This window comes from Papilio xuthus, unplaced genomic scaffold, assembly GCF_000836235.2.
Source record: "Papilio xuthus unplaced genomic scaffold, Pxut_1.1 DF825017.1, whole genome shotgun sequence".
Lineage (NCBI taxonomy): Eukaryota > Metazoa > Arthropoda > Insecta > Lepidoptera > Papilionidae > Papilio > Papilio xuthus.
This window is the reverse complement of record NW_013533632.1, coordinates 823,205-842,089: the sequence shown is the minus strand read 5'-3', so window position 1 is coordinate 842,089 and position 18,885 is coordinate 823,205. Positions and strand designations below refer to the sequence as shown.

The 18,885-nt window shown below is 35.9% G+C and overlaps 1 protein-coding gene across 8 annotated transcripts in view; it reads left to right on the top strand.

Moving 5' to 3' along the window:
• The window catches only part of LOC106126280 (tetratricopeptide repeat protein 39B-like), a 56,199-nt gene that overhangs the window by 28,051 nt on the left and 9,263 nt on the right, over positions 1 to 18,885 (top strand). For 4 of the 8 annotated variants that reach the window (XM_013323829.1, XM_013323830.1, XM_013323823.1 and 1 more), the window contains exon 3: positions 18,387 to 18,557. In XM_013323829.1, the coding sequence (XP_013179283.1) occupies positions 18,471 to 18,557 (87 nt within the window). In that variant the 5' untranslated portion in view covers positions 18,387 to 18,470. Of the gene's footprint in view, positions 1 to 8,512; positions 8,806 to 10,406; positions 10,503 to 13,586; positions 13,978 to 16,970; positions 17,416 to 18,386; positions 18,558 to 18,885 lie in introns of those variants that run through there. The other 4 variants (XM_013323827.1, XM_013323826.1, XM_013323828.1 and 1 more) reach the window with 4 other exon arrangements.

The window sequence follows — 18,885 nt, the reverse complement described above, 5'->3', positions numbered from 1 at the left end:
AAAACACATTGGTACATCGTGGGACTCGAACCCAGGACCTGCAGATTGCAAGTCAAGTGCTTGACCACTGAGTCACCGATGCTCTCACCGGCCATATTGATTGCCCCTTGCAAATTGCACATGCGCTTGGCATCTGCCCTCTCGGCATGTCCTAGTTTGAAGTAATATACGAGAACAAAGGAATTGCGTTTATTGAAATCGTTTTAATCAAATTATAATTTAAAGTATATCGTTTTCGTATTTCGTCAGTAAAACGACGATTCTTCTAGCAAACTAATAATCATCATCATCATCATCAGCTCACTATATGTCCCCACCGAGAGGCTCGGAGCCTACCCTAAGTTAAGGATGATGAGGCCACAGTCAACCACGCTGGCCAAGTGCGGGTTGGTTGACCTTCACTCATATCTTTGAATTTCTTCTCAGATATGTGCAGGTTGCGTCATGATGTTTTCCTTCACCGTAAGAACATCGGATAAATGTACATATGTAAATCGGAAATCGAAAAACATATTGGTACATGGTGGGACTCGAACCCAGGACCTGCAGATTGCAAGTCAAGTGCTTGACCACTGAGTCACCGATGCTCTCACCGGCCATATTGATTGCCCCTTGCAAATTGCACATGCGCTTTGCATCTGCCCTCTCGGCATGTCCTATTTTGATGGAATATACGAGAACAAAGGAATTGCGTTTATTGAAATCGTATGAATCAAATTATAATTTAAAGTATATCGTTTTCGTATTTCCTCAGTAAAACGACGATTCTTCTAGCAAACTAATAATCATCATCATCATCATCAGCTCACTATATGTCCCCACCGAGAGGCTCGGAGCCTACCCTAAGTTAAGGGTGATTAGGGCATAGTCAACCACGCTGGCCAAGTGCGGGTTGGTAACTAATAATATAATACTATTATTTACATTTAATGAAATACATATGAAGTTGTATTGAGCAAAATAGGTGTAATGCAACGTTTCATTACTCGTGTTTGTATTGTGTAATTTAAATAATAAAGCGCCTATCCTAAAAACATAGCACGAGGCACATTTTACGATAAATATCTTCACTATAACAATAGGCGCCGACCAAAATATCACAATAGGGTTAAAGCTCGAACGTAGCCGACATCAAGATTGCATGCAAATGCCTACGCCTGTGAATTGTATCACCAAAATATATGACTCGAACAATAATTCCTTTGTCAATAGATATCTTGTATTGTTAAAGTTTTTGATCTTGATAGAAGCATAGACTTCTTTGTTACATCGATCTCTTAGTAATTCTAGTCTTAAATAATATCCTTTATTCCTGTTTACCAACCAACCTGCACTTGGCCAGCGTGGTTGACTATGGCAACATCACCCTTAACTTAAGGTAGGCTCCGAACCCTTCGTTGGGGACGTATAGTGAGCTTATGATTATGACCTATCTACCTGAATTTTAAATAAAGAAAATATTAAATTTTGTTACATCTTCGTTATTATCAAGTTCAATTCGTCAACCACGTACGACGTAGGCGTCCCCCTCAATTGGGATAATTTCGTTTATAATTTTAAAAAACACTTTTTTTATATTTAGTATCGCTAAAAGAAATTTTCAGACGATACTACCGTTCAGGCGTTTATTTTACAACAAACATACATAGATAATGCGTTTGTTGAACGAATCTTCCTGCCCTGTTCCCTACGCAGAGTTAGCGCAACATGTACTAATGGTCGCCCGCGACTCCATCCGCTCGGAATTAAAACATATAAACTAAAAGCCTATATGTTCTTTCAGAATATGTTCTATATGTATGCCAAATTTAATTGAGATCCGTTCGGCCATTCTCTAGATACCTTCAAACAAACATCCATCGATATAAACATTCGTATTTATAATATTAGTAAGAAGTAATTTTTCTACCAAACATCCATATCAGCTTACAAAATCATATAGAAAGATAAAACCTGGACATAATGTCGGAGCTGTGTTTGGTTCAATCGATATAATCGCGCATGTGGATCAGCTATTGTTGACTAAGTTAGTACATTGCGAGGTTTTCAGTCCGGACCTTAGCACAGCCTCCTGATAACTTATAAAACTACAATCATGATTAATGAGGTGATTGTCCGTCTCGCATACATTATCCTTTTGTTTGTGACCAGCTTCTGTCTGTGGAAGCAACTTATCAACCTTCTGTTCAGACCACGGCAGTAATTAGGTGAGAATTTCCTTTGTTTACATTAAACATATCAATAAACAGAACAACACAAAATCCAGGACTCGTTAAAATTAGATATTTGAATTTCTTTGTCTATAAGGTTTATTAAAAAAAAAACTGTCAGTCGGGTAGTCACAGATGCACCTCTGCACCTCATCTTGGCGTTTTCGTCTACAACTATTATAATTACTGGTACTCGTTATGTAAAACTTAATTGCCGCGATACTTATATTAATACATATTTTCTTCCTTTTCACTCTCTTTGCCAAAACAGAGACAACAATATATATTAATATAAATGTCGCGGCAGTGGAGCTCTACGGTTATATTGTTTTTTTTGGTATTACAAACTTAAGCTGTCTTTGAAAGAATCCGCTTACATATTTTATGAAAGAAAAATTAAGTCTTTGTTTCCAAAAGCTACCAACAGATGGCGCTATTTTGTATTCATAGTTTTGGTCAGTTGGGTATTCGATTTTTTTTATTTAAGTTTTTGTACAAGACAATACGTTATACGTCAACAGTTTTTGGTTATTAACAAACAAAAAGTTTCTTTTTTAGATATATGTATCCGAATATCCATTTATGAAGTGCCTGAGCAGTTGCATACTAACATTTAATGCGCATGCCCGAGCTTTCAACGGCGGCCCGAACCTGGCAGGATTGTGTTGTTGAAACTCGAAGGCCGGCCGAATTTGGTCGACTGATGCATTTTGCAATCATGTAAAAACCAGAACGAAGGAAATGCTTGTATATATTAATGCTATTTATGAAATTTAGGTTGATTAATTTAGGAAATTGGTATGTTAAGGCTTCTTAAAGATGATAGAAAATAATCATCATGGGTACTTATATATCCTCACGAGTAGATCGGAGTCTACCCTGTATTTGGTGTGACATAGTCAACCACGCGGGCCGATTGGTTACTTCATGTGTGTAACAAGATGTTTTCCTGCATCGTGAACTTTCTCGTTACATATGAAAGGCAATGGGTAACTAATATTGTACCCCTGCGTCGAAAGAGTTGCGTAGCATTCGCTCCGTACACACAGCTTTGAATCGTCGACGCGAATCATCTATTCAGTAAAGGTATAGAGATAAATGATAACCGTATAGGTCTGTTTCACCATCTTAAAAAACTGAGCAAGTCTCTCAGCGACAAATATCCTCGAATTTCGAAGATTTAATTGCCTTATGTATTGGTTTATATATGTAATATGTATGTAATAAAAAGAAATGAAAGCCTATGTGTTTTTCCAAGCTATGTTCTACGACTATGCCAAGTTTTAAAGAGATCCATGTAGCCGTTTTGGAGATACCTTCAAACAAACATCCATCTTTCTAAACATTGCCATTTAAATAAATAAATAAATAAAATAATATGAGTAGGATATAGTAAGAGTAAGATATTCATGACCTTTTTTCAGTTTTTTATCAGAAAAGAATCAGAACATCACACTTGTATGAGTCTATTGCTGGACATGACGACATTCTATTGTTCTTATGAGATTTGGTCTCTCTGAAAGGACGGCGCTGACGTAATCCGGTCTTTCGCATTTAATGCAACTTGAAGCAATGGTTAGGAAGCTTAATGTTTAAGAACAATCTTTGAATAAGATAGCAGATGATCTATATTTCTTTCTGGATGATTGCAAAGATAGTCTGTGCCGGCCAGAGGTTTAAGTTCTCGGTAGCCGATGCGCATGTGTCAAACGTCGCCGGGGTGCGCACGGCAAACAATGCTGCGTCAGTCATCTCGTGTTATCGACGTGCTTTTAAAATTCTAAACTTTTAAAAACCGGCAAATAATAAAAAAGTTTTTTTTTTAACTGAGTTTTGTATAATAGTAGTACGGTATGTCGTTTCGTCATTTATTTTGGTTAACAATTTTGGGTTTGATTTGTCTTGTATTTTTAGTTTTGTTCGCGTTTTTCGTTGATCTAATTTTTTTCATAATTACTTGTGCGTAAACTTTTGTGTGGTATACATTTATATATCTTTAAGAATATAGGTAAAAGACAGGGCGCCATTGCGTTTGAACATTACGACATCGATGAATCCGCGCATGCGTACTGCGAATTAACTAAGACTTGATAACAAGTGTATATAATTTTTCCAATTCGTTGACTATAATAATCAGAAAAGATGCCGCCCCGCCAATATTTCTACATCGCCGTGTGCATTCTGCTAATGTTTGCTATTAATATTTGTAAATATTTCATACTACGTTACCATGATCTATTCGATTTCTAAACAGTGGACTATTCTGTGTTGAACTTTAATTTTTTCAAACTGTGGTTCCTGAGAAGTCAACAAAGGTTTGGTCGTACAAGCAGCGAGTTCCTATTGGGTAAGATTCATTCATTTCAAAACATTTTTTCATTTTCAAGGTAAAACGGTAATCAGCGACTCGTTCTGCCGCGAGACTTGTAAAATAGATTTAATTTAACTGTAATCATTTTCGTATTCTTTTTTTTCTTCGTTGGTTAAAATGACAGTTGCGAGATGTCATGTATCTGTCACCTGGTGACAGGAGACAACAGCGCATGCGCGGAATCACGTGCGTTGATTGGTCCAGTATAAATTGGAAACCTTACCAGGTTTCATTTTAAACATCGACAAGTAAATTAGTGAGCTTTTGCACACTTTCGTATGAAATAACCATCTCTCTGGATTTATTTTGGATTAATTTTAAAGAGTATGTATACTTTCTGTATTCATGAATTCCAAATTTCATTCTGAAACCGTGACCGTAGAGCTCAGAGTACATTTGTTTCGGCAATTATTATATTGTTGTCTCTGTTTTCTCAAACAGAATGAGAGAAGAGAGAGTAGGATAACGATATGTTTTAAAGCACTTACACAGTCGAAAATCAACAATGTTTTGATGCATTTTTAGGCATTTTAGGATTATTCATGACTAGCTGTCGTCCGCGACTTCATCCGCGTAGAATGAAAAAGAACTTTATTAGTTCCCGGCAATTATTGAAATTTTTCTCACCTTTTAAACCTTCCCTAGACCTCCACGAACATTTCTATACCAAAATAAGATAAATCCGTTCAACTGATCTCGAGTTTTAGCGAGACTAACGAACAGCAATTGTTTTTTAAATATATAGTTACTAGCTGTCGCCCGCGACTCCGTCCGCGGATTAAAAATAGATGTTGGCCGACTCTCGGACCTACTCAATATGCTCACAAAATTTCATGAGAATCGCTCAAGCCGTTTAGGAGGAGTATGGGAACGAAAATTGTGACACGAGAATTTTATATATAAGATCTGAACGAGGTGAAATGATTATTTAAATGTAAATTTTGCATTCTTAGAATGGTTATAGCTTGTTTGATACAGATTTCTCATGAAGCCTACAAGAAATAGGATCGGATCAGAAATCCGTATCCTTGACAATTAAGCTATTGACGCTATACATTTTATTGCATGATTTTAAAAAGTCGCAGTAAAGATAATAAGATCGCAATCTGTATATAAAACATATAGACATCCCTGTCATTATCTTTGGCAAAACAGAGAAAACAATATATTTTTAATTGAGATTTGTCTCAGAATCGTAAATTTCTTAAAACAATAATTTATTGCTAGATTAAACGAGGTTCAGACTAAGCAGCATCTGCGCTCGGCCACCTCAAGCCCGGTGAAGCTGTAAATACCTCTTCAAGGGAAACAGTGACTCAGTCACAAAAAATTACTGCTAATGTGGTTCGCATTCTATACATAAGAAGTTTGAATTTGCGTAGCCTTTTCTGTTTAATATTCTAACTGTGGGTTTGAACGAACAAAATCTCCATTTAAAACACATTGTTACTGTTTTATCAAAGATAATGGTAGGGATGACGATATGTTTTAAACAGAGATTTTAATCTCAGAAACCAACCGTAACATGAGTAGATAAACGGTACAGACAAAGCTTCCAACTACCGCGCGAATCGATTGCACTACTACATGTACGGCGTATGTGTGCGAACACTGTCCGAATGTTGCCGACGCGACGCGTCGAGTTTGACGCACAAAATCAGGGTTGACACTAAGCACATTGTATGGTTTGCAAATTAAAAGTTTGAATTGTTTTATGTAAAATTTGGTATTTTATTATCAGGCCAATATCGGCATAATAACTTAAATTAATTTATAGATGTGTGATAAACTTCAATAATTTTATACTGATACGTAATGCTCCAAAATGAAACGGCATAACTAATGTGAAAAAGTAAAATAAACAAAAAATATCGACAAAGATTGTCTATTCAGCCATTACTAGAATTTTAATGATGGTAACGTACAATTGGGTTTGTTATCATACCTCCTAATAATTAATCTTTGTTGAATTACAAAAAAAAAATCGCGAATATATCGACTTTGAATTAAAAAATGGCAACGAAATACTGAAATATATTAAAGTTTTCAAATATGAGTAAATTATTTAAAAAATATAGTTTGTATTTGTATTTCAGCACACTGACTAATAAAAATATTTAAAAAATGTTACGTTCTATTTGTCTTAATGTGACAACCCTATCAAAATAAGTAAAAGGTACAAACGTTGTTAAAAAGCTTTGTTTGTACAGCTTTCCATGTGACAGCGTTATAGAGTTTACATTTAAATACTTGCTTAAGAAACCGAGATAAAGATAATATGTCTGCGCTGTTGACAAACAATTTGTGAATCTCTGTCGTTTGGCTATTGTTTGGCTTTTGCCCCTGGGTTATGTAAATATCCGTTGCTGTTACGAATCAGAGGGCGTGTTGAGCATGCGCGGTGGGTACCAAAACGAAAGGCCAATGCAGCAACTGCTGCAGTGGTCGTGTAACTGTTGCTCGAGTTTGCCGTGCATTCATCTATACATTATTTTGTATACATTCATTTTTGTCTATCAACATAATGCCTCATCGTTTAAATCAAAAAGCGAGAATTTTCCTCGTTCTGATATATATTCTTTATATCTATTGTATGTATCGTTTCATGTACTACATTCCTTACCAAGTGAAAAATAAGTAATGACTATCACAAATATATATTTTATTGTGTTTCTCATTATTTTTGTATTATATCTCTTGATGATATATTTTTTTCTTGTAATCTTTGCTATTGTTTTTCGATTTGTCACCTTTGTTATTCGTCCTTGATATTGACATTTGCGTTCTTTCGCAATCGTCCCAATGTAAACCTTCTCAGTTACGGACTGTATTTATGTCCTTCAAATTTGTTCTGTCCCAAACACGTTTGCCTCACGTTTATTAAACTTTGTTGTCCTGTACGTTTCTACATTCTGTACGGCAAGAATTTTGTGTCCTCGCCTGCTGATTGCTTATTTATAATAAGGTAAGATTTTTTTTTAACTTGCTATATGCGTTTATTAAAAATTAAAGACAAAAGGAATGGACTAATTGTCCTTTTTAAAAACTGCTGACAATTGTTTTTTTTTTGTAAAGCTATAACTTGTTGCGTCCGCTGTATTGCTTTGGGTGTTTTCGTACTTGCGCATTGTGGCACGAGATAATTGCGCGTGCGTAGCAAATTGCGCATGCGCGTAACCGTTTTCTCTTGATGATTCCTTATGCTACTAGTTTTAAATAATATTAATTATGGTTCGTGATTTTTAATAATTAGAGAATAATCTTAGATCATTATAATTTTTAAACACTCGGTCGTGGATTTTATCAATTAATTACTATTTTTAATAATTTACTATTTTTTTTGTTTACGTACACATAAGAGTAGAATAATAAGAATACCGCATTTATTTAAAATAATATATATTAATAATTTATGAATAACTAATATAATAGCCTTAGTGCGTGACATTAACATTAAACCAGTCATATAATGGCGAAAAAGGCTTAATATTTCGTTATTTTTTTTACGTTTCTTGAAATAAAAAATCCATAACCGAACCAAAGTCTGTGATCCGTCAAAGTATACCCTTTGGTTTATGGGTTTCATTGTAGCCGAATAAAAGATAAACATATGTTATCATTTTGATATTATCACTTAATTATTATATGCATGACAACAGAAAGAAAGCAGCTATCAATTCAAAAAATACTATACAATCCGAATATAATAATAACGCGCAGATGCGGACTCCATTATACAAAATAACTTCGCGGGATAGGGGTTGAAGGGCGGGGTGTTTTCATCCCCGAATCCCTTGCAACACTTCAGACTCTTTGCAGTCTGCATTATTGCTTCCGACGCCGTAGGAGGCACACGTGTTCTTAATTGCTTGCTAAATTTCCTTTGTTTGTTTCATAAATATTTAATGAGTAATCATTAAATTTTATGTTTGATTCTCCATTCTGCTCTTAATTAACGTTAAATTGATTTGCTTGTTAATAATTAATTTCGAAATCTCGATTTTGTCGCGTTTTGCGCAAATCGATAGATTCGCGCAGGGTTCTTGTCGTTGGTCCCGGGACCCCGGGAACAAAGGCTTACGCATGCGTCGCGCGGGCTTCCGGTTCGAAATGACGCCGCGGCGTCGTTTAACGTTGGTTTTAGTTATTGCAAACATATTGTACTTTTTAATTTTGAGAGGATTTCGACTGTTACTCGGCTACTAAGAAAACTTTCAACACCAGGTAAGATTTAGATGTAAGATATCTATAAAGAAGAAATTAAAAAAAAAAATGTAACACCGGAAGAATAAGAATCGAATGACAAGACCTAACGAAAGGTAGAGATGTAGGATTTTCATATGACGCCATTTTCCTACATCCATATATCTATGTATATATACATACCTACTCGTCAGTCGCAGGAACTCATGTCGCTTTTGCAGTGTTTGTAAAACGATCGAAATAAGTTTTTCAAAGTCATCAGAATTATATTTTAATTCTTTGTATCTCATTGAACCAAGCTCGAAGTCCTACGGGCGCCTTCTACGCCATGAAAAACAAAATTCAATTGAAAAACAAAAAAAAAAACGCGTTCAATTGACCAAATGTACTTCCATGTATCTGTTCATACGGTTACGTTTTTAAAACGCGACGCTTTTAAAAACGCGCAGTGTGGCATTTTGAGCAGTGGGCGATGAACACAAGATTGCTTTTAAACCGTTCAGCGCTTGAAAGCCGCCATCGCTGAATTGACTTGTTACAAAGTAATCAAATGTTTCTGCTCGAAAAAGAATTGAATTTATGAAGGGTAGATCTAAAATCTAAGACCTAAAATTACCATGTATCAAACGAAAGGTCCTTATTAGCAGAGCATATTTAAAAAAAATCCAAGATGGTTGCCATCACAAAATGGCGGATCACAAATTTTTCTACAACCACCCCAACATGGGTGTCAAATAAAATATTTTTCATAGCATGTACTTGTAAGAAGCGGGATGAGGGATGAAAAAATCTTGTTGTAAAGGTCTCGGCAGTGGGAACCTGCGGTCATATACATACGTAACTATCGTTATAAACCATTCTTCAGTTATTCATAACTCGTTGAGTTATTATTTACAAAGTCAAGTTGAAGCGCCAATAGCCTAATGGTTAAGGGAACGGTCATTCAATCACATAGTCGTCGGTTCGAATCCGGCCATTTGACAATTGTCATGTAACAAGTTATAAATTAGTAACGTCATATATCTTACTTCTTACTAATATTATGAATGCGAATGTTTAGATAGATGATGGATGGATGATGGATGGACGGATGTTTGAAGGTAGCATGGATCAAGACGAAATTTGGCACATTTGACACTTAGGCTACTAAGTATAATATTATCTTTTTTTTATACCGTGGTGACGAAGTCGTGGGCGATCTCTAGTATTTATATAATATGACGTAATAAAGGGCATAGGTGTGACATGATATGACGCAATAACGGCCGGCCATCTTGGGGTAGGGACACTCGATCAATATGACCGCGCATGTGCAAGGCAATAGTTTTTTGCTCCCCCCTCCTCCACTACCACTTTTTACTGCATTCACTGCAAGTTTAGTTAAGCCCATCACAGCGAAGTCGACGCGCGTTGTACACGATATTAATATATAAATTTTACAATATTTTTATTTGATCAGTATTCGTTTTAACTGTCATCATGATATGGACAATATTTATGATTTCTTTGGGAAAGTTGTGTTTGATTAGTGTCATGTTTTATATGCTGTCAACATTGCTCCTTCTTATAATAAACTTTATTTTCAAATAAATATGTTTATTTTAACTTTTTTTTTTAAGTTTGTGTTAATAGACATTTAGTTAATTTGTGCCGCATATGGAAAAGTTATATAACAATTTACATTATAATTTGTATCCAACAGTAAATGGCAACATTAGGTAAGTATTTCTTAATTTTAGAATTCGTCATATTACCTACTCATTTATTACACAGTGTACATTTGTATACAAGTTTTTGTACCTCATGTATACATGTATACATACAAAAGTCATTAAGCCTTATCTCCTAGCGCTTAAGGCCTATTTTACATTATTCATTTAAGTTCTGACTAAGATACTTGAAACTAAATTCCCGTAATGACGTAGTTAACGTATAAAAAGCAATATTTATTGGTATCGAAGAATTATGTATCGGTTAATTAATTAATTAGTTATCAAGCACTTTACCTATACATTGTGAACACGCCCTTAGTAAGACTAATTAGTTAACTATGGTGTCGATAGATGGCGTTACGGGTAGCAGAGGAAAGTCGGTTACATAATAATGGATACAATTAAACAGCTCTGGAAATTTTTATGTGCTTTCAATTTCAAATATATATTTGCACATATCCGAAAATAGCATTATTTGTGATCGGAAGTTTAATGAATGTTCAATGGGGATGAAACTGAAAGCTCTTTGTAGATGGCGCTAGTGTCGAGGGTGGGTTGACATCTGTCATCTGTCAAAGTATTATTACGTCATTCCAGCGATTTAAAAAAATGTATTCCTTACCAAATGTGTAGAAATAAATTAAAACAGCGAAATTGGAATGCATCCATACCTGTAAAAAAATATTTTAAGATATCTTTTAAAATTACTTATGCTTTAATATTTTTGTAAAATTGGACGGAATGTTACTATGATTACATTATACAGATTTTTACACATTTAGGGCTACTCTCGGAATCATCCTGACATCTATAATGAGCAAAAGGCAGTTTTTCACCCCATCCTCCGATGCCATCAAAGTTTCTAGTAATTGATATTAGATGGCGCCAATAATGATCAAACAAATTTTAGGGGTATTGAGAACGTCCAACGAATGTTTTATATTAGTTATCTTACTAATATTATAATATAAACGCAGATGTTTAGATGGATGGATGTTAGTTTGAAGGTATTTCCGAAGCAGCTCAACGGAAAGAAATTTTTCAGACGTAGAACATAATCTTGAAGAACACGTAGGCTTCCAAATAAAGTTTTTTTTTTAAATCCGAGCGGACGGAGTCGCGAACGACAGCTAGTAAATTATACTTATTGATTTACGAACAAACGCAATCTATTGACTTTTATCGATATAAAATATCGCGAAAATTAATTTTGCCTAATCATCGTTGCGTTTATTAATATGCATTTTCCGATGTGACGTTCCACATTAAAATCCGTTTGATGCTATACGTGCGATGCGTCCGCTACCTACGTGCAGACGGTAGGCATAAACATAATAGTGTCACAACTTAATATGACTGAAGGTTATCCCTCATCTAAATGCACCTTACCAACCCGACAGCGGCCCCGCCTCGCTGTCGGCGCGGCGCGGCGTAGGCTCACTGTCATCGATTAAGCGAGAAAGAAATATAAAATATAGACTTCTTAAAAAAAATATACCTACGTCAGTTTCGCTTGCATGGGTTAACGCGCAGTATCGCTTTTGAATCTTACTATCATACTATTATTATAAATGCGAACGGATGGATGGATGGATGTTTGTTGGAAGGTATCTCCGGAACGGCTGTATGGATCTCGCTGAAATTTGGCACAGATGTAGAACATGGTCTGGAAGAACACATAGGCTACTTATTAAGTTTGTTTTTAATTCCGCGTAAAACTAAAAGTACCTTCAGATTCAACTTAATTCTATAAAAATATTAAGACGCGTATTTATATGGTAATAATTTGTATTACTTATGAGTTTTTTTTTAATTGAATACTAGACGCCACCAGATTAGGTTGACGCACAAATCATTACCCAGCAAATTAATGGCCTGAACAAGTATCAGTAGCTTCGGACCACGCCTATGTTGCAAGTAGGGTAACCAGGTCGCCAATTAACCGGACAGACCGGCCAGATTGGCCGGACATTTGAGTAAAAAGACCGGACACCCTACATTTTTTAGGATTCAGATTATGGAGGCGCTCAGCCACTCTCGTTTGCCAAATGTAAAATATCTAACAAAATCCGGACAACCGGACATCGAATATTTTGGCCGGACACGCAATCAAAAAGCCTACCTATGTCCTGCTTTATCCGGACGCCTGTTAATGCGTATAAGGCTAAACAGTGGCCATCTTGCATGAAATAAATCTCTGAGTATGCAATTTTTTAAAAGTAAATGGAAAGGAGTATGTCTTGTATTCAGGCGCTTATAGCCTAAAATGATTTTAAGATGTTGCAATTAGATTCGGTATTAGTCGTGAGGTTTTTTTAATTTGAAATCGTTTAAATTCGCTATTATTTTTTAGAAAAAAAATTAAACTACACTCGATCTCATTAAAGAATTTTATTTTCAATACTATGTATTTAAAAAAACGAACATTATTATTTTTAGAGAAGGTCAATTCTCTTCCATAACGTTTTTTAATTAGATTATAAATATTAATTTGTAGTTAGTGAACAATATTCGCAGGATGTTTTCATTTTCAAAAAAATTGTATATTTATCGAAATATTGCTGGTTCTTGAGGTTAAAACAAAACAGTTAAATCTTTGTAGTAAAATATACGACCAGCAATAAAACATTTGATAAAGTCTAATTAAATACCTGGTTAAATTATGAGACGGTTTTGGAAGATGGTAAATTGTAGAGAATCAATAAAATATGGCGGCTGCTGAAGGTCCCCGGGGGACGCAGGTTGGCGCATGCGCACTGTTCCCGCAAGAAGGACCCGGCGCCCTCTGCACTCGTTGCATTGTTCTCTTCGGCGCTGTGACGATCCGACGCGTCCTCTCGCGCCTTTTCGCGTTGTTTAACCAATTTAAAAATAATTATTGTTTATTTTGAAATTTAATGTTGATTTAATTAAGTGAATATAAATATGATAAAATTTTTATGTAAATACTTCTTTCTCACTTTTGTGCTTGCTCCACTATTTTTTTCGGTGTCAACATTCTTTATTATTATAATTAATTACGTTATTCTCAATTTCCTGTAATCGGTGTGTTTAATTGTGAAAAAAAAATATAGGCGTGTCCAGGCGGTAAAGGATTGATCGATTGACGCGCAGACTCAGTTCAAGATTTTAAAATGAGGAACGCGTCCGACATTTTGCCGCCGCACAGGCAGAGAACATTGCTCTTGGTCATCATCAACCTGATTATCTTCGGATTCTATAAAATGTTGGTTGCATATCTAAAGAAGTTTTGGGAGGGTGAAAATACGGATCGGAGAGTGGCTGTCCCAGGATCTCCCTCTGAAGCCTCCGAGCAGTAATTTACCAACAAAGACGTTCAGGCAAGGAGGCGAAACGCAAACTTAATACAACCTGTTGCAAATACAAAACTATAAAGACAATGATATAATACAATTTTAATTCAGTTCAGTGTTGACTTTATTCAGTGATTGTTGTTATGGCAAAAGTTACAATTCATCAGGTAAGGTTTTTTGAAAAAAAAATAATTAAACCTTTGTTTGTATTTTAATCATAATTAGAATTCTAAATAAGTTTCGCAGTTATCTTAAACTGTTACTGTTAAATATATTTTTTTGATTTTTGAGACGGTAAAAACTGTACGCTATGCATTTCACTAGCTAATCAATCGATACAAACTACGCGCAAGTGAGGTTGGGTACCGCCTAGCAACAGATGTTTAGTGCGCATGTCGGAACAGGGTGGACCTTTAGCTTAAAGCACCAAGATGCAAATGCATTTCTAATTCCGTGCGCGAGACAAATAAACGCGATCGAAATATTTTAAAAATCTATTTAAAAAAATTGGGAATTATATATTTTAAGTCAAATCAAAGCGTAAAATGCCTTAATAGATTATTTTATAATAACTCTAACGCAAGGCATTTGAATGGACATTTTAATATTATTAATAATTTCGTTCTATTTATGGAGAATCATTAAAATAAGACTCTTTTCGAATTCTAATTATCCTCGCGTAAATAGACATCGTGTAGTGACGCGTTATATAGGATAGAAGAATATTTTGAATAAACAAAAATGGTGGTTATAACCTCAAAGGAAGTAAACAGTTTCATTTCATCGAATAGACATATGTGGTAAGCTTTAAAAATCTTTTACATTTCACAGTGCATCACTTTTTGTACCTCATAAATAACCTAAAAGAGACATTTATTTAAACTATTTGTCAATATTGCGTTTGAAATATAATTAGCTATGTTACGGACATATTTTCCTATAAACTTTAGTAGCCAATAATTCAGTATGCAAATGTCAGTTAGATGCAGGCGTGACAAGCAAGACTTGCTACCTATTGGTAATAAGTCGTAGTACTGTCTGCGTTGATACATATGTATGTTGAATATATTTTCTCATAAAAAAAGGTCGAGACAAATATTCTTATAACCTCGTATTTGTACGACGCTATAAAACATACGGAATAAATTTCAACACTCTGTATAAAGAAGATTCTGGAAGTACTATAAATAGCCTGGGAAGCTGGGCTGAAATTTGCATCTAATCGATATTTTCTCGCATGCGCAATACCGTCGTCCCCGGACGCCTCCGGGAGTCACGTTGTTGCGCACAGAGGATTCTGGAGGCGGGGGGAGGGGGGGCACAAGGGGCGATTTAATACGTACTTAGCTTAAGCTTTTATCGCTTCGCATCACGTTATGAACTTTTAGTTCAACTATTTGAGGTTCGCAAAATACAAACGTTAGGATATTATGGATCAGTTAGTCTGTATATTTTTATGGTTACCGTACAATATTGGGATTGTGAACGGAATATACCAAGAGCTAGTGGTGTAACGTATGTGTAGTTTATGTGTATGTACAGGTATGTAGTACACATATGTAAACATGTATATCTAGTATGCAATATAAAATAATCCTTGGGAAATAAATAGCTTTGGAAAATCGTAACTTGCTAATCATGGATTCTCGCTGCTGGAACACCATGTTTTTGTGCAGGTGTTTCGGCAGTGGAAACTTACAGTAAGTTCGCGTTAATTATAAATCTACGACCTTTATCTGACCCCTGTTCCCCGGGCGTGGTCGGTGAGCGGTGCGCTGCAAGTCGCGATCAATCTCTGCACGCATGTGCAATGTAATTTCATCCCTGGAAGGGGGGGAACGGGTGGGGGTGGCTATTGCAGCCTCCCTGCGCTTTAGGTTGTGGGTGGGATCCGCCTTGTAAGTACTGCACTGATAGATGGACTAGCTTACAAAAATGACGCGCCCTCGCGATAAAAATTCCCGGCCTGTGAAAGTCAGAAGCCGTATGGTAGTGCATACTGAGTTTATTGTAGTAACTTACTACATCGTTGACTTTACGACAATGTAACTGCATTACAAAAAGCCGTTTTTTTTTCAAGGTAAGATTAACATTTAAAACAAAATTTACATTGAGTATTTAAATTACATTTGACATTTTAAACGGTACGGCTATTAATTTTAAATTATAATAGTTAAGAGTATGTTTAAAAAAATTGTTTGAAGATAGACTTCTAGAAAGCTACTGTAGCTTTTAGTAACGCTAATTGACATCGAAATGATTGTCAGACTTACTAAAAGCAAACGCTTGGGATAGTAATGCAACATATTGATGGTCACCCTAAGCAGAGCTTCCTGGGCTCCATGTCTTTTGAGGTGGTTCCCGGGGACAGAGCCGTTTTTACCATGGTTGGGGGTGGGGGGAGTTTAAATAGGGTTACGTAATACTGAAATTCGTAGATCTGTGGCGCCCTTATATTGCACCAACGCCCTTGGCGCAGTCGCCCTACCACGCCCTACCCCAACGCCGGCACTGCTTGGTGGCACCCGGGGGGTTTAACAGGGGGGTTCCCGGGAGCACAGGGGCGTTTCCCGGGGACGTGCGCAATGCAGTCGGCGGGCGCCGCCGCCCTGTAACCTGCAGTTTAAGCGCGTCTTTGTCGGCGTCATGCCGCATAATTATTTTTCTCATTTTATCTATCTCCTTGTTATATTAGCATTGATTGTGTGTCTTCGAAAAGCTGATGAATATCTCTATAATTTAAGAGGTGAGGGTTTTTCTTAAATATGTTTGAATAATTCCTTAATTTTTTCGGCCTATCTACCCATTACAGATCACATATCCACCTATGAAAGATTTGATTATTTGTAAGGTTTTTATGTACTTTACTTTGTTATGTCATTTTTAGGTCTTTATTGAATTGTATCACTAGTAATGCATTATAAGTTTCTTTGTTCGTTAACAACATAAAATCGACAATTTGGCGCATGTCAAGAGTAGAGGTCAGCAAAGTGCGCAGTAGGATAGCCGAAGCTCGTCCCGGGTTTGCATTGAGGGCAAGGGGGTGTGATGGGGGGATGAGGGGGGGGGGTTAGGTGGGGTGATTCTGGGAAAGGGAGGGAGATGCGCATAGTATATAAGGCGACGGTTCGTCCGGGCCGAGGCAGTTTTAGTTGTTCCGTGTACCGAATAAGTCGTGTCGTCTCCTGAATAATGCTAATAAAATAAAAGGATATTTAAATACTGATTGAAGATGAACCTTTGTTACATATAATAATAATTGTGAAGTGTTAAAGTTTTGTGGAACTTATTTGATGGATTCGTAGACGTTAGTGCAGTGACTGGTTAGATGATAGGTTGGGTGTGGTCAAGTGGTGTGGGGGATACAAGGGTGTAAGTGGAAGGGGGTTTAAACAAAGAGAGGCTTACTCCTCTCAAGTATATTGGAACGATATCATCATGCCGCGCTTAGTAATTCATTTGATTCTGTTTGTTATTTTCTTGATTACTTTATACCTGTGGAAACTGTGTGTAGAAAGTCTTCTCTTCGAGACTCAAACTGTCATACGTAGAGATATGTCAATTTCTTTCGAATATGAAGCTTAAATAATGGACGTTAAATTGAGGTAATTTAGATTCTTATTGGTATAAAGAAGGTCAAATATCAGTCGTCATTATTTAATTTCTCGCTTCTTGGAGTAGTGATAGCTAATCATTTTGTTATTTTCATACTTCGATAATTATTTTATAATTTAAATGACAAATTAGTTTAAACTTATTTAATGTTAAATATCAGAACGCGTTGTCAGAATAAATTTGCCTAATTTTTATAATTATTTTATTGAAATCATTTAAACAAAATATTGTGATTAATAAGTTATCTTAAATATATAAACGACAAATTACCGATTTTTTATTTTAAAAATCGAATCATCTGTAACTTTTTTGCCAACGGCTTTTGACTTATTTTAATTTATTTTTAATTTCATATTACATATATGAAATTTTAAAAATCTTCTCTCATTTTCATAATCTACAACTGTAAAAAAATAAATACAATAAGTATGGGAAGTTCTAGCTTTAACTAAAAGAAACATGTTTTATCCATAATTTTCTCCGACCGTATTATCAGCAAAGGTCATCCGAACAGGATGCAAATTGTTTGACTTTAATACGCGTCCATTGGCCCGCGCCAGATTAAACGGATTTGCCGATTTCCTGCGTCCACTGCATTTTTTGTGTAGTTACGACTGTTTTCTTGTCGCGAGTTCCATTCTGTCACAACAACACGTACTGCAGTGGGTGACGTCACCGACACGCAACGCATTATTTGTTCATAAATGCTTTCGATGCGGTCGGCGCGGATAATGGACGCAGTGCTATGCAAAATTATATAAAGAAACTTAAAATCCGCTGAATGCCGTTCGTGCGGGGCGTTCGGCTCCGGCGAATGGACGCGTACCTTTAGTATTATTAAAATTATTTATAATTACGCGTATTGATAAAAAATTATTTTATATCAAAGTTTTTAGTAAAAAATGTTGATTAAAAATAGAAGATTACACAATTATTAAAGTCGTGTTTTCTTTTGTTCTAGTTTTAGTTTATAATTACTACAATCAACCACAAACAGAAGAGCGTAGGGAGTAGGAGGCCAGGTGGCCACCACATCGGCGGGATTATGGCCGAGGAAGAGGATCCGGGACCTCTCAACTCACTACCGCGAGACCTAAGGGGACCTCTCGAGATGGATGATTCGGATGAAGAAGTAAGTATTATTTGAGTTACAGGTTTTTTTTTTGGAAGGACATCATCATCATCAAACCCTAAACGGAAAGAACGGGAATTAGTAGGATGTTATTTGTTAAACAACTATACTGTTTTATGATTAGTACCTCATGGATTTTTGTCCAAATTGGTAATAAATTGAATCTTGAAAGAAGAGAAGTGAAAAAAGAGAAGATGGGAATGGCTTGGCCCTAAGTAAATTATTTATTTAAACAGTGATATGTGCCGATCCACTTGTAATAAATTTCACACTTTTGATTTTAAAATTTAACGACTCACATATTTTTTCTGTCCCTGTAACATGGGTA